The sequence below is a fragment of the Lontra canadensis genome, unplaced genomic scaffold, assembly GCF_010015895.1.
Source record: "Lontra canadensis isolate GAN:19392208 unplaced genomic scaffold, GSC_riverotter_1.0 scaffold84, whole genome shotgun sequence".
Taxonomy (NCBI): Eukaryota; Metazoa; Chordata; class Mammalia; order Carnivora; family Mustelidae; genus Lontra; species Lontra canadensis.
The window spans coordinates 6,779,432-6,793,224 of NW_022631078.1; the positions used below are offsets into that span (position 1 = coordinate 6,779,432).

The 13,793-nt window shown below is 47.8% G+C and overlaps 1 protein-coding gene across 2 annotated transcripts in view; it reads right to left on the bottom strand.

Moving 5' to 3' along the window:
- Positions 1-13,793, bottom strand: part of SREBF2 (sterol regulatory element binding transcription factor 2) — a 59,751-nt gene that overhangs the window by 33,176 nt on the left and 12,782 nt on the right. For both annotated transcript variants that reach the window (XM_032882872.1, XM_032882871.1), the window contains exons 2-3: positions 1,363-1,821; positions 241-422 (exon numbers count right to left, since the gene is read on the bottom strand). In XM_032882872.1, coding sequence (XP_032738763.1) covers positions 241-422; positions 1,363-1,821 — 641 coding nt within the window. The remainder of the gene's footprint in view (positions 1-240; positions 423-1,362; positions 1,822-13,793) is intronic.

A 13,793-nucleotide genomic window follows, 5' to 3' on the forward strand; every position in this document is an offset into this window, starting at 1 on the left:
CATTCTGTGTGTCACTAGAATAAACCACCTCCACTGACTGAGTCTGCGTGAGGGCCAGAGTATATCCACAGAGGCGGTCTCAGCCAGGTCTCCACACCCGGCTCAGGGGCGCCTCCCAGGCACCCCATATGCTGCTCCCTTACATGCTGCTGTTCCTTTGTAGTATGCAGACCACCTCTTCAACCAAAGGCCAGCTCCCAGCCTCTACCTGGGCCTCCCGACTTCTCAGCGGCCACCTACCGGGACCTGCTGCACCTGGGGGGCGGCGACCGTCTGCACCGTGGCCGGGGCGAGCGTCTGCAGTGTGCCATTGGCCGTCTGCGTCAGCACCCGCTGGGCCTGCACCGTCTGCACCTGCTGCTGGATGGTGACCGGCTGCACCTGGGAGGATGTCACTAGGCTTTGGACTTGAGGCTGAAGAACTTGGGAGAAGAGGAGGGAAAAGTCACACGGAGGAGAAATGCACCGTCACCGCAGCTGCAGCAACAAGCGAGGGGAGGGGTGCCTCAGAGCGATCCCGACTCCCCACCTGCTGCTGAAGAAGTGCACAGCCATTTGCAGGCTGGTCTAGATAACAAGAACATCCCATGAGGGCTGCATCAATTTCTGAGGGAACGGGAACAGATTGTTTTATTACTCTGAGTGCTGGGGTGGAAGTGCAGGGAGCTAATCGGCCAATGACTGCACCCAGCAAGGGAATTCAGAATCCAAGGAACCTACAATCGCACCAAGCTTCACTCCTTCTAGTGGAAGGAAGAGAAAGCGCACTCTGGGATGACCGACTCCGCTTTGCTGCCTCTCCGCAGCCCCAAAGCCCTCAGCAGCACACTGGAGAACCGTCAGATCCCTTGAACTCCAGAGTATCCCGCCCAGGGCTCCCGGCCACATGGGCACGGGGTGTAACAGGACACGGAGGGTCACTCGCATGCACTGAGGCCTGCGCAAGCCCTGCTGTGCAGAGCCAGAGCCCGAGCCCCTGCTCTAAGTCATATTCTCTGCGGTGACTGCTCAGGAGATGTTTGCTGAATGAATGGTTCTCCAGCTCCGGGCGCCAGGATCTGGCTGGTGTTTGGGTAAGTCTCTGGACTCGTTTCACTCAAGCCTCTAGCCCTAGTTACCAGTGCGGCCCTGTCTCTACTCTGCTCGTTAGACGCTTCCACCAAGGGTCCTCGAAGCAGGCATGACAGATACTAGGGTGTCTGAGGACACATAGAGTGTGAACTATTCCTGTCCCTACCGCCAAACTCATTCAGACTCGGTCATCCCCGAAGAGGGCAGAACCCTTGACCTCAGAAGCGTCTGCAAACTGGCCCAGAAACTTCTGAAGCAACCGGTCACTCCGCTCTCTGACTTCTGAATCACCTTGGAAGCTGGTGGCTGCGTTCTGGTACAGCAAAGGCTGCTGGATGATCCTGGTCTGGGGAGCGGTGCTGAATGTCGGGGTGATCATCACTGTCTGCGGCGGCAGCTGCGCGGGCGGCGGCGGCGGGGGCTGGGGGCGAGGCTGGAGCACAGGAGCAGCCCGAGGCGGGGTGGGCACCGTGCTGGGGGGGACCTTGACTTGCAGGGCTGGCGCCTGGGGGGAGGCGGCCGAGGGAGAGAAGGTGGGTAAAGGGACCTGGCTGAAGGACCGCTGCTGCATCGAGGGGTCCCCCGCTCCGGCCCCCCCATTGCTGCTGCTGCCGCCACTGCTGCTGCCCCCGCTGCCTCCGCCACCGCCACTGCCGCCGCCACCACCACCACCGGGGAAGGAGCTACACAGCTGCTCTGAGAACAAGTCAGGGAACTCTCCAACTTGATTGCTGACGAACTGCAGCATCTCTGTGAATAAACAAAAAGGAGTAATTTTATTGCCATACGAAAGATCTATTAACTTCCAAATTTCCTTAAGAAATGGAGGCATGCAAAGCAAAAAGCATTCCCGGGACCAGAGCAGAAGTGGGTCAGGAAACCCTCTTGGACCTCTCAGGAGGCAACCAATGGGCTTAGACGGCCAAGGGACAAAGGCACAGGACTTCCCGTCTCTGAAGTTCTCTCCCCACCCTACTTCCAGGCCCTTTCCACCAACTTTCCTGATTATATCAGGCCAAACAGAAGCTCCCTCTGTGCCAGGTGAGTACTGCTTTTGGAGGTTACTGCCCGTCTCATTTCACAACTGGGGACCCTGGGGTGGAAAGCGGGAATTGCTGAGTTCAGCAGCCTCAGGTGTGAGGCCACCTCCAGTCTCAGCACTGCTCCCCCGGACAGAGCTGGGGTCAGGAGAGTCTGGCTGCAAAGTCGTGCCAGACCCCAATCCGCTCTCAGCCCAGCAGCATTCCCTGCTCACCACAGGCAGGCCCCCGGCCTTCTCTCCAAAAAGGACATAGCCCTGGGCACTGCTGGTACCAGCAGGAACACTCAAGGATGATGAAGCTGATGGCCTCCGAGTTAGGCACTTTAGGGGTGGAGTGGATGTAAACATAACTAAAGCCCAGAACAGGGAAATAACTTGTCCAAGGTCCTCCAGCTCATCAGGACACAGCGAGGATCAGAACCAGTTCTCTGTCTCCCAGCTGCACGTTTTCCTACTGCACCACAGGGCACTCACTGCCGGAAGGCTGGGCCAGAGCCCCCATGCTTTAGAGGGGGCCCACTCTGGCCCTCTTTGGGCTGGGCCCTTCTCTCTGAGCAAGGAGTCTGTGGGACCAGAGGGATGTGTCCACCTGGAGACCATGGCCCCCTTCTAAATTATGTTCCAAGTACCTGGCGCCCTAAGCCCCAGCCCAAAGGCCTCAAGCCTGCCTCCAGGGCCTCTTCCCCTACTTCATCCTCCCTGAAATTTACCAAAACCCAACTTAATCCACAACTAAAACTCATCTCTCATGACTCCTGCCTCACCACAGAGCTGGTCCCCATCCGAAGTCTGGGGCCTCGGCTGTGTGCCAGCTATTTTCAGACCTATGGTTCTTCATGTTGCTTCCATGCCTTCCCCTTTCCTCTCTAATACATTCCCAAGAAGCTACTGCTTGTTCCCAAAGTGTACACCCTCCTCCTTAGCTAAACATTCAAGGAAACACAATGCTCTGACTTAGCCACCAAAATACCCCAAACCAAAAAGAAACACCAACTCTTCTCATTCCCCCAAACCTCCACCAGCAAGTCCCTCCCACCCTCCCAGGTCTCTAACACTGTGTGTGTGTGTGTGTGTGTGTGTGTGTGTGTGTGCGTGCGCGTGCACGTGCGCACAGTAATGGGTCTGGGCTATGAAGAGCCTTAGGTCAGGCAAGCAGAAAGCTCCTGCGGCAGCTTCATCGGGCGGCTGAAGCTCAGCAGTTAGTACTTCCAGCGTTTGATCAGTTCAACCTGCTGGCAAAACGGCATCATGAAGGATTACACTGTGCGGCAGTATTATTTACCAACACCTCAACACTGCTGTGTCCCCCTGACACTCAGCCTGCTGTGTGTGGGAAGGAGAAATGGGCACATTGCCACAGATACTGTAACTGGGACCCAGCAACTCCTTGTGCGTGATTAAACTAAGAAACGTCCTTAAAATCAGCACAGAATTTCCACAAAACACACTTTACTGCTGACAGAGTCCAAGCACAACACAAGATTTATAAAAACTTTTAAGGAAATGCTTAAGAGAAACCGAAGAATCTGTTGAGCTTTCCAGAATTCCCATAAAGTTCTTACTCTGGGGGATCAACACAGAGGCCGGCTTTGTGAGCCCAAAAAACATCACTCCCTGACTGACTGTTTCAATCCATGGAAAGCTAAGGAGGGCACAAGGCAACAGAGGCCAGAAGCTTGGCAGACAGGGCACAGACTTTGGCACCAGCTGGGTCTCAAGGTGCCACCTACACAGCTGTGTGAACGTGATCAAGTCACCTCTCACACCCTGGTTTCCTCACCAGGGAAGGCTGCCTTAAGAACACGTGGCTTCTTTGTTGTGGGGATTGATACAGTCATTTGTGTAGAGTGCTTGGTGAGAGGTAGACCTTTATAAAGGTCGCCGTTAGTGGTCATTCCGGAGCACCGAGCTCCTGGGCACTTGGCTCCACTTATCTCACTGGTCGAGTGTTCTCCAAAACCTTTCATGGAGAAAGACATGGGCTGGCACAGCGAAATAACCAGCAGAGGTCACAAAGCTTGTTCACAAAGCAGGTTAAGAGTGTGTAGGCAGATGGGATGCGGTGGTTTAAATTAAAAAAATAAATCCTTTCCAACCCACACACGACAAGCTCCAGCGGTGTTATCTGCAGCCAGGCGGAGAGGCATGGGGCTGAGCGGCGCAGAGGGGCCCCTTAAGACCAAGCATTCGAAGGCAGAAGTAATGGGAAGAGGCTCCCTGAGCCCCTGCTCCAGCAGGGCACTCTGGGCCTTCCCAGGACCCCATCTGGTCTGCAGTGACAGAGAGGAGGGGACGCCCTGCCAGCCAGAACGAGGCTAGGAGAACTGGAGCGCGGAAAGCCCACCCTGGGTGCAGTTTTGCTCTAATGCTCCACGCCACGCCCCGTGGGAGAATCCTAATGTCTGTGTTTGCTGCTCTCATCACTGGAGTGCCACAATGACACCGGCTCTCATTTCCGCCGGGGGCCATGAAACCCAGAAAAGAGAGGCATGGGAGAAGGCACAGGTTTTATGGGGCTTTGAAAATGAAGTTCCAGATCCTGCACGACGAGCTGCGGTCCCTAGAGTGGAAGGCCAGACTCGGGCCTCCTGGGAGGCCCCTAGGCCTGCAAACATGAGCTTACCTGGCAGGGTGCTCCCAGCGGTTACCTTCCCCAAACAGGCCACAGTCCCATTTTTTTAGCTGCTGCTTAAAGTAAGGGATAAGTCTGCTAAATAAAGTAAGTTGGGCCCCAAGAAACTACACTTGGGCTTTGAGCTCTTTAAAAGCTCAAGCTCATAGCCCAAATCAGAGGCTGCGGCTGTCACCTGTGCACTGCAGCCATCCAGAGCCTCATCCAGAGAGACCCCAAGTTCATGTGCACTTCACGGAGCTTGCAACCACCAAGCACTTTGCCTGGCCCAGCTAGCAGCATCCACCTGAGAGCAAGGTGACCCAAAATCTGGGCAGATTAATTCTGGCCAGGGATACAGAGTCTAAAGCCCCAAATGAGGTAACACAGTCTCCAAACTGCATAGTCAGTCAGGCAACAATCCTTCACTGGGCATCTGCTACCTAGCTCGGATAGGCGCTAAGAGACGTCACAAAGGTCATTTATTTTTCTTAGATTTTGTATTTTGTTACTGCCTTGTGTCAGATAATGTTCTAAAATAACTTTCTTTTTTAAAATCATAAAAGTCACACTACGGAAAACATTTGGAAAAACGTTAAAGGAAAAAAAAATCTGCAATTCCACCTCCCTGAGACATCTACTGCCGATGTTTCGATGTGTCCTTCCTAAGAGCAAGGCTTGCTTGCACGCGCACGTGCACATGTGTAAGGACAGTTTTACAAAAGTGGGATTGCACTGAAGATGCTCTGTTGCACCCTGCCCCCCTTATTCAGTAGCCATGGGAAGTGTTCCGTGTCAGCCATTACGGCTACGACAGCGTTCTCTGGGAGAGTCCCAAGTATGCATCGTAACATGTGGTACTGACACCCTAGAATTTCACCACTTAGTGATGACAAATGTCTATTTTCCATTTTTTAGCATTAACAACTTTTCTTTTTTAGATTTATTTATGGAGGGGAGAGAGGGATGGAGAATCTCAAGCAGCATGGAGCCCGACGTGGGGCTCGATCTCACAACCCTGAGGTCATGAGCCAAAAGCAGGAGTTGGATGCTTAACCGACTGCGCCGCCCAGGTGCCCCCAGGATTAACAACTCTTACAAAAATCTTTTCCCACTGATCTGATGATTGGGATAAACTTCTAGAAATTGATGGCAGGGTCAAAGGACAGGTTTATGTGCTTTGGGGAGGCTATAACAATCTATGCTTTTCCCCACAGCATTTCCCCACATCCGTTTCTGTTATTCAGATGGTGGGGAAAGAATGACATCAAACTGTTTTGGCTTGCATGAATGAGCGCTAAATGAGGCTGGATGTCTCCCTGCCCATTTTACTGGACATTTGTATTTCTCCCTTTGTAAATTGCCTGCCCTTGACCTTTGTGCATTTTTCTATAGGGCTACTTGTTTCTTTTTACTGATCCGAAAAAATTTCATACACTGTGGGTATAAGCTCCTTATATATGTGCAAATATCCGCCACAATGTTATTCTTTTTTACTGATGTACAGCTGACATACCATCCACTTTATTTTTCTTTAAATTTGTTGAGAAAAGAGAGAGGCACCGTGGGTGGCTCAGTCAGTTAAGTTCAGGCTCAGGTCAAGATCTCAGGGTCCTGGGATGAAGCACCTCCCCCAAAATCAGGCTCCCTGCTCAGTGGGGAGTTTCTCCTTCTCCTTCCGTTCCCCTGCCTTTCCCTTGCGCCCTGCTCCTGTGTGTTCTTTCTTCATCTCTCTCAAATAAATAAATAAAATCTTTAAAAAGACAAAGTTGCTGAGAAAAAAAAAAATGGCACGGGGTTAAATTATCATGCCCTAGCCCTATAACTTAAAAGTTTTACTTCTCTGGGCCACAGTTTTCTCACCTATAAAATGAGGCTGAAATTACACCCACCTGGCGGGGACGCTGAGAGCGCGCGTGCACGGACTCTAAGGCACAGGGCCTGGCCCTCGGGAATGCCTAGTGCATGCTATTCGTGGCAGGGTTTTTTGACAGTCAGTTTTGCTTGGACTCTTGTTTTGAAAATCTGAATTTGTTCCAGTGCATTTGGATTTATCAGGGAACACTTTGGACCTATCGTGAATTCTGTGTTTACTTATGCATGAGAGAAACACTAGAAAATGCAAAAACATTCCCAGCTGAAATGAGCCACACAGGAGTACACGAAATGAGCAAAGGCGCACGCCTCAAACATCCGCCAGCTTCGTCAGCTCACTGCACCTGTTACGAACCATAACCATCCACATCGGGACCAGAACTTTCCATTGGACTGTAGACTGCCCTCCGCCCATCACTACACAGGAGCTCGAATACTAACGCCCACTTCCACAAGCAAACCTCAGATCTTTTTTAAGGTAAGGGGTCCTATCTGTTGTATTTCTGTGTTTCTTACCCACTAAGTATCTATAAAACTGAGCTGTTTTATTAGGTTCTTAGCTTCCAGTCTTTTTATTTTCTTTTTGTTACCGCTGAAGATTTTGAGTGTTGTCACCCAAATCCCACTTCCCTCACATGCTGTGGTTTGCATTACATGATTTTGCTCAGTGTGGGGATTTTAAGGAACGGATACGTTGCATTACAGCAGAACAGCCTATACACAAATGCTAATACTGTGTAACGAAATTATATGGTTTTTGTGTTACACTGAAAAGGTCCCGCGTCCCCAAGATTAGGATATTCACCTAAACCTTCTTCATGGAGTGTTGTTTATTTAATCTTGCCCTACATCAGACCTGCCCAACAACATAAGAACACTGAATAAATGTGGTATGTGATGTCTGTAGGCTGCTGGGAATCAGATGGACCACAACCACTGACTGAGAGGGAGGTAAGCACAAAAGTTTATTCCCAACAAGCAAGCTTCTTAAAAAACAAGTATCCTGGGGAAAAAAAAAAAAAAAAAGAAAGAAACAAGTATCCTGAATTCAAGCTGATGATCCTATCTTCCCTCCTTCCTTCCTACCCTTCCCTAGGATCTGTTTTTTCTAATAATTAAAAAAAAAAAAAATCAAATGCAGACTAGTATCAAACCTGAGTGTCAAAGTGAGATAACTTTTCTTTTCTCCACCATTTTGCTATGTGTAATCCCCGCTGCTTTCTCAGGACCTGAAAAATTAGTTACCCCCCCTCAGGTCACCAGAAGAGCAGTTCAGAAGCTGGACTGTCAACTACACCCTTCTGCGTAGAAACCCTGAAATGCAAGACTGTAAAGAGCATAGGGAAAATAGTTAAGAGGCAAACTGGTGCCTAAAACCAATCCAAACACCAGGGGGCCCATTTGCTAAGAAGCTCATAGCACAGGGATAGCATCATGTACTTTAAGGAAGTCTGGGTCACCTTCTTGGGGGACAGGGAGTCCGGAGGAGGGCTGAATGACACCGGATGGCAAACTAGTGACTCAGGCATCCTATGTTTTAGGTCAGGGATGAGTAAACTCTTTTTACTTACAAAGAAACCACAAAAGAAAATTGGGCAGGGAGGTGGAAGTTCTCAAACATTTGTGTTGCGTAACACACACTTATGTATCACTGCATATATCAAGTATTACATAACGAGATAGATGAAAATTAAGAGAAAAAGAAAGCACAAAGGGAAGCACAAAAAAGAAAGCTCAAATGGCATTCTGGTCTGCTCTATTTGGCTCTCTCCCTGTCTGCCCGGCTGGCTGTTAGGGGCAGCCTCAGAGTCCCAGCTGAGCTGGCCAGTCCTGCCTCCTCTGTCCGGCACAGCTGGTCCCCAGAGCAGCTCCCAGTTTCAACCAGGACAATGATCTTCAGCACGACCTTCAACTGCTTTTTCTGTTTCTTTCCTCTGCCAGAAGTTTACTATGAACTTCTGGCAGGTCTCCTTTCACGGTATCAGAGTTTCCTTGCTTAACTTCCATACTCTGCCTTGATTTCAACCGCAACCTCCTACCCAGTAACAACTGTCTTCTTTGAGTATCTTGTTGGTCCAACAGTCTTTCAAATCAAATCAAATCTCTAAAACACAAGCGACAAAGCTTCCTACCGATTGCTCCCTCCCACTCCAAGGGATTTCACTTCCCACTCACCTTAGCTCATCATTCACCTGGGGAAAATACCCACACCCTTTTCTGCACATGCCTTTGGCGGGGTTAGGGAACAGAGCCTTTCTCTGTGACTCCCGTGCCCCACCTTTTCTGCTCTTTACCACCCTCTCTTCCCGTCTGAATTTCACAATTCCATTTCAAAACCACTTAAGGATTACTCTCAACCGGATTCTCTACCTTAGATCCAGTCATCTTTGAGCTCTTGAAACCAGCTGTGATTTATTTGTTAAGAAAAATTATCTGAGGGGAGCCTGGTGGCTCAGCTGGTTAAGCATCTCACTCTTGGTGTCAAGCTCAGATCTCAGGGTGGTGAGACTGAGCCCTGCCTCTGCACTGGGCATGGGGCTTGCTTATAAGTCTCTCTCTCTCTCTGCCACCCCACTCCCAAACGACACCAGCACACACTCTCTAAAAAAAAAAAAAAAAAAAGAGAGAAGAAAAGAAAAAGAAAAAGAAAAAAAGGGGGGGGGGGAATTATCTGAAACTTAAAAATAAGGCAAAAAAAAAAATGTCCTTTTAGAGTCATACTAGAGGTAGCCATGTCTATCCTGACTACATCAAGGTCATCTGATGCTCTAGAAACATAAATTTGTCTGACTTTTATTTACCACAGATTAGACCCACATTCTGTAAAGTTAGATGTTCATGTAATATAAAACTGGTAAGCTGTGAACAATTTTAAAAAAGATAAACTCGAAGGCTTTATTTTTATTGCCCTGTAAGACAGTAACCAGTTTTGCAACTAAATTTGCAATCTTATTCCTGCATCCTTTTTTTAAAAACTACATAAATATCTCCTTTACCTTTTCCTTTGACCCAGCTTTGTCATCTTGATGGTTTTTTCACTAATAATGTTAATAAATCTCTGATATGTGCTGATGATGTCTTAGTGTAAGAGTAGGTTTTTCACATATAAACATTTTTAGTTTGCCACATTAAATATAGTAAGTTATATTTTTAAATGTTTTTTTGATATTTTGTAATTCACAAGTGCATGGACAAAATCTTCCACTCCCCTGTACCTCTTCAACCATTAACCACTCCGGCAGTTTAAAAAACTGGCATCAATTCCCTGAAGTGCTCCCCAAAGCAACTTTCACGCAATCTGTCAAAATGGCAATTATGCTTTCTGAACCAAAACTAGAAGGGACATATCACCTCACAATGGGACAAGATATTTTTGAAATCCAGGTTATCCTGGAAAATCTGGACAAATCTGCAATTTCTGTAAAGCTTCTACTTTTGATGAAGTGGGTATGTAAATGCAAAAGGATTTAAGCGTGTTGAGCACCCACTGTGTGCTGGCCTAGAGAGATGATAAAAAAAACTCCTTGACCTCAGTGAGTTAGTGAAAATGACATAATCACAGCAGCAAGGAGGACACAGGGCAGGTGTAAGTGGAACAGCTTCCTGAGGGAGCTAGACTGAAGGCTGATGGGCACCCAAAGTGAATTGTAGGCCCAGGGAATCTCACAAGCCCAGGCTTGGAAGCATAGAGCTAGCACAACGGGCTGCTGAAGAGAATGGGCAACTGGCAGGACCCCGGGCTGGGCAGGTAGTCAGGGTCAAATCATGTCAGGTTGTATAGCTCATGATGATGAACCTGGTCTTTCTCCTTATCAAAGAAGGAAATGCCATAGCAAGTAGTCCAACAATGCTCTAGGAAGGGGAGCCTCTCTGGCCCCGTAGTTGCTCCTGCTGGTTTATACAGGGGCATCTGCTGGCCTCCCCAGAACCCCATGACATCATGAACACATTCTGAGCACAGACTTAAGACTGAATTCTGACTTGTGAAGATAATATCAAAATAACTGAAACAAAACTTGGAGAACTTCATCAACTGATGAAGAGAATCAGAATGCTGATTCAAGAAAAGTTCTGGTTGGGGTGCCTGGGAGGCTCCGTGGGTTAAGCCTCTGCCTTCGGCTCAGGTCATGATCTCAGGGTCCTGGGATCGAGCCCCGCATCGGGCTCTCTGCTCAGTGGGGAGCCTGCTTCCCCCTCCTTCTCTGCCTACTTGTGATCTCTCTCTCTCAAATAGATAAAATCTTAAAAAAAAAAAAAAAAAAAGAAATGTAAAGTTCTGGTTATATACGAGGTTCTAGAAAATGGTCCACACTGGGAAATAGGCCACCTCTGAGGACTATGTGAAGGACGTGTGGCCAAGAATCATAGTAAGGGAGAAAAGCAGGATGTCAGAAAGCTAAACCAAGAACTAACTAGAAGGCCGAACAGAAAGGGGATTCCCAAGTATAATTCAAAGAGAACTGGCTGAAGAAAACCGGGCTACCAGATTAGCAATGCTGGGCCATGAATCTAGTAATGCAACTGCTGTGCAGCCTTTGGAAAAGAAATCTCCCTGAGACTCAGTTTCTTATAGATATGTGAATGATCCAAACTCTGATATGTGTATATATCACACACACACGTGTATGTGTATACACACATATACACATTTTATAAATATATATTCAAGTCCATATATGCATGAATATGTCCAGAACATTAAAGAGTATTTGATTCTTTCATAGTGTTTTTTTTTTAACCATAACAAATATGAAAGGGCATCATCTCCAGGTTAGACTCTAATTTAACCCTTGAATAAAAGTCAGTGGTCACTATTGACTTTTTTTTTTTTAAAGATTTATTTGAGAATGAGAGAGTGAGCATGAGTGGGAGGGGCTGAGGGAGAGAAACTTAAGCCGACTCCAGGCTGAGCACAGAGCCCAATGTGGGGCTCGATCTCACCACCCTGAGATCATGACGCGAGCCAAAACCAAGGGTGGGATGCTTAACTGACTGTGCCACCCAGGCACTAAACCACCATTGATGTTGAAAAGCAAAAATAACTCAGTGATGAAGCTAATAAACTTATTTTCTAATCAGAGATCACATTTATGTATTATTTAAAAGTACACAGGTGGTTATGACTAAAATTACTTTCACAGTGATTCTAGGTGGACAACATAATAACAGCTCTCACTGACAGTTACTTAGTACTTTATATAAACCCTAAGACCAGTATTACTCCTTTGCTTATTAATAAATGAGGAAAATAAGATTCAAAGAAATTAAATTACTTGCCTGAGTCCCCTCATAAGATTACAAAGTGGCTGAACCGAGATCTGATTTGAGATCAGATTTTGGTTTACCTGAATCTCTCCTCTATGCATACTATTTTCCCTATTTACATTTGTGCTCATCACAACTTGGGAGAGAGATGCGAGAGAGACCTGGAGTGACAATAAAGTAAGGAGAACTGAGGGGTGTGGTATAGAGGGGGGTGCTTATGTAATCCACCTCATTATTTCCAATATTAAGTTCAATGTTAATGGAAGATTAATCTCAGGGTAAGCACACATGTAACTGACTCACTGGGGCAACAGGGGAGAGATATTTTTGCCTCCCTATTTGTATTCTGTGAGCATTCCTTCCTACTCAAATGATTACATTTATTCTCCAAATGAGACTTTCTGCCTTGGTAAGATGCTTTTTCTAGAAGTCTCTCTCTCTCTTTTGAAAAATACAAAACAAATAAAGACACATCAGTTAAGACATGCATTCAACAAACATTAACTAAGTTTGTTATGCACCAAACACAAAATTAAAAGCCTTCGAGAGGTACATGGTTTTTTTTTCCTTTTTTTTTAAGATTTTATTTATTTATTTGACAGACAGATCACAGGTAGGCAGAGAGGCAAGCAGAGAGAGAGGAGGAAGCAGGCTCCCTGCTGAGCAGAGAGCCCAGTGCGGGCTCGATCTCAGGACTCTGTGATCATGACCCGAGCTGAAGGCAGAGGCTTCAACCCACTGAGCCACCCAGGCGCCCCATGTTTTTTCTTTTTAAAGATTTTATTTATTTATTTGATGGAGAGAGAAAGCACAAGTAGGCAGAGAGGCAGGCAGAAGGAGAGGGTCAGTCTCTCCATGGAGCAGGGAGCTGGATGCAGGGCTCGATCCCAGGACCCTGGGATCATGGCCTGAGCTGAAGGCAGAGGCTTTAACCCACCGAGCCACCCAGGCACCCCAAGAATCTTTTGTAGTTGATTTTTACTACTATTTATCTTCTGTTTGTGTGTGAGTACATATTTATACGCAAAGTTTAAACATTTTTTTCCCCACTGGAGAAGAACCCCATTAGCACTGCCCCCCAAGTTGTTCTCGCCGGCACGCGCCCACATACCGTGGTATGTGACCTTCCACTCACCCTGGGAGGTAGCAGTTCAGCTACTCTTTGAAAAAAGAGTTAGTGTGTGTAAAGTGCGGAGAACGGTGCCGACATAAAAGTTCGTGAAAAGTGGTGGTGGTTACACGGGAAGAAATAAGTCCAAGTCCAAAGAGGGGATGGCCTGCACATGGTCGCAGGCAGGTGGCTGAGCGAGTGGCAGTCTCCCCTTCCTCTTCCCAAGCCTGTGCTCTTCTCACAAGTGCCCTGCCCCAGAAGTCCCGGAAAACCACACTGCGGGCCTTCCTCTCCGGAATTTCCTCTCTGCGCACGCCCAGCCTCCGGCCCGGGCTCAGAAGCCTGCAGTCAGCAAGCAGGTTCGACACCATGCAAGCGCCCCACCCTGGGTCCCAGGCAGTGCTCACTCAACACCGAGTTAGAGGCATGAGACTGCTGGCACCTCACTTTTGAAAGGCTGTTCCTCTTATTCCACCTATTACTTTTCAATGCCTGCTCTTAGGGAGAGGTTAAGAAGGGACTTTGAGAACCATTAAGAAGAAAAAACCTGAGCCAATTAGTGGCAGCGCTAATAAAAATAGTATCTAATTGTTAACATTTACTAAACTCTTACTAGTGTCCGCAGTTGTGTTAAGCACTTTGCACAGATTCCCTCAGTTAATTTCCACAACACTTTGACACCATTATCACCTCCACTTCACAGACAAGGTAAATGAGGCACAGAGAGGTTAAGCTGCTTGTCCAACGTCACCGAGTCAGGTGGTGGAGCTGGAATCTGAGGTCAAGTTCTCAGCCACCACGCCGCACAGATGCGTTGG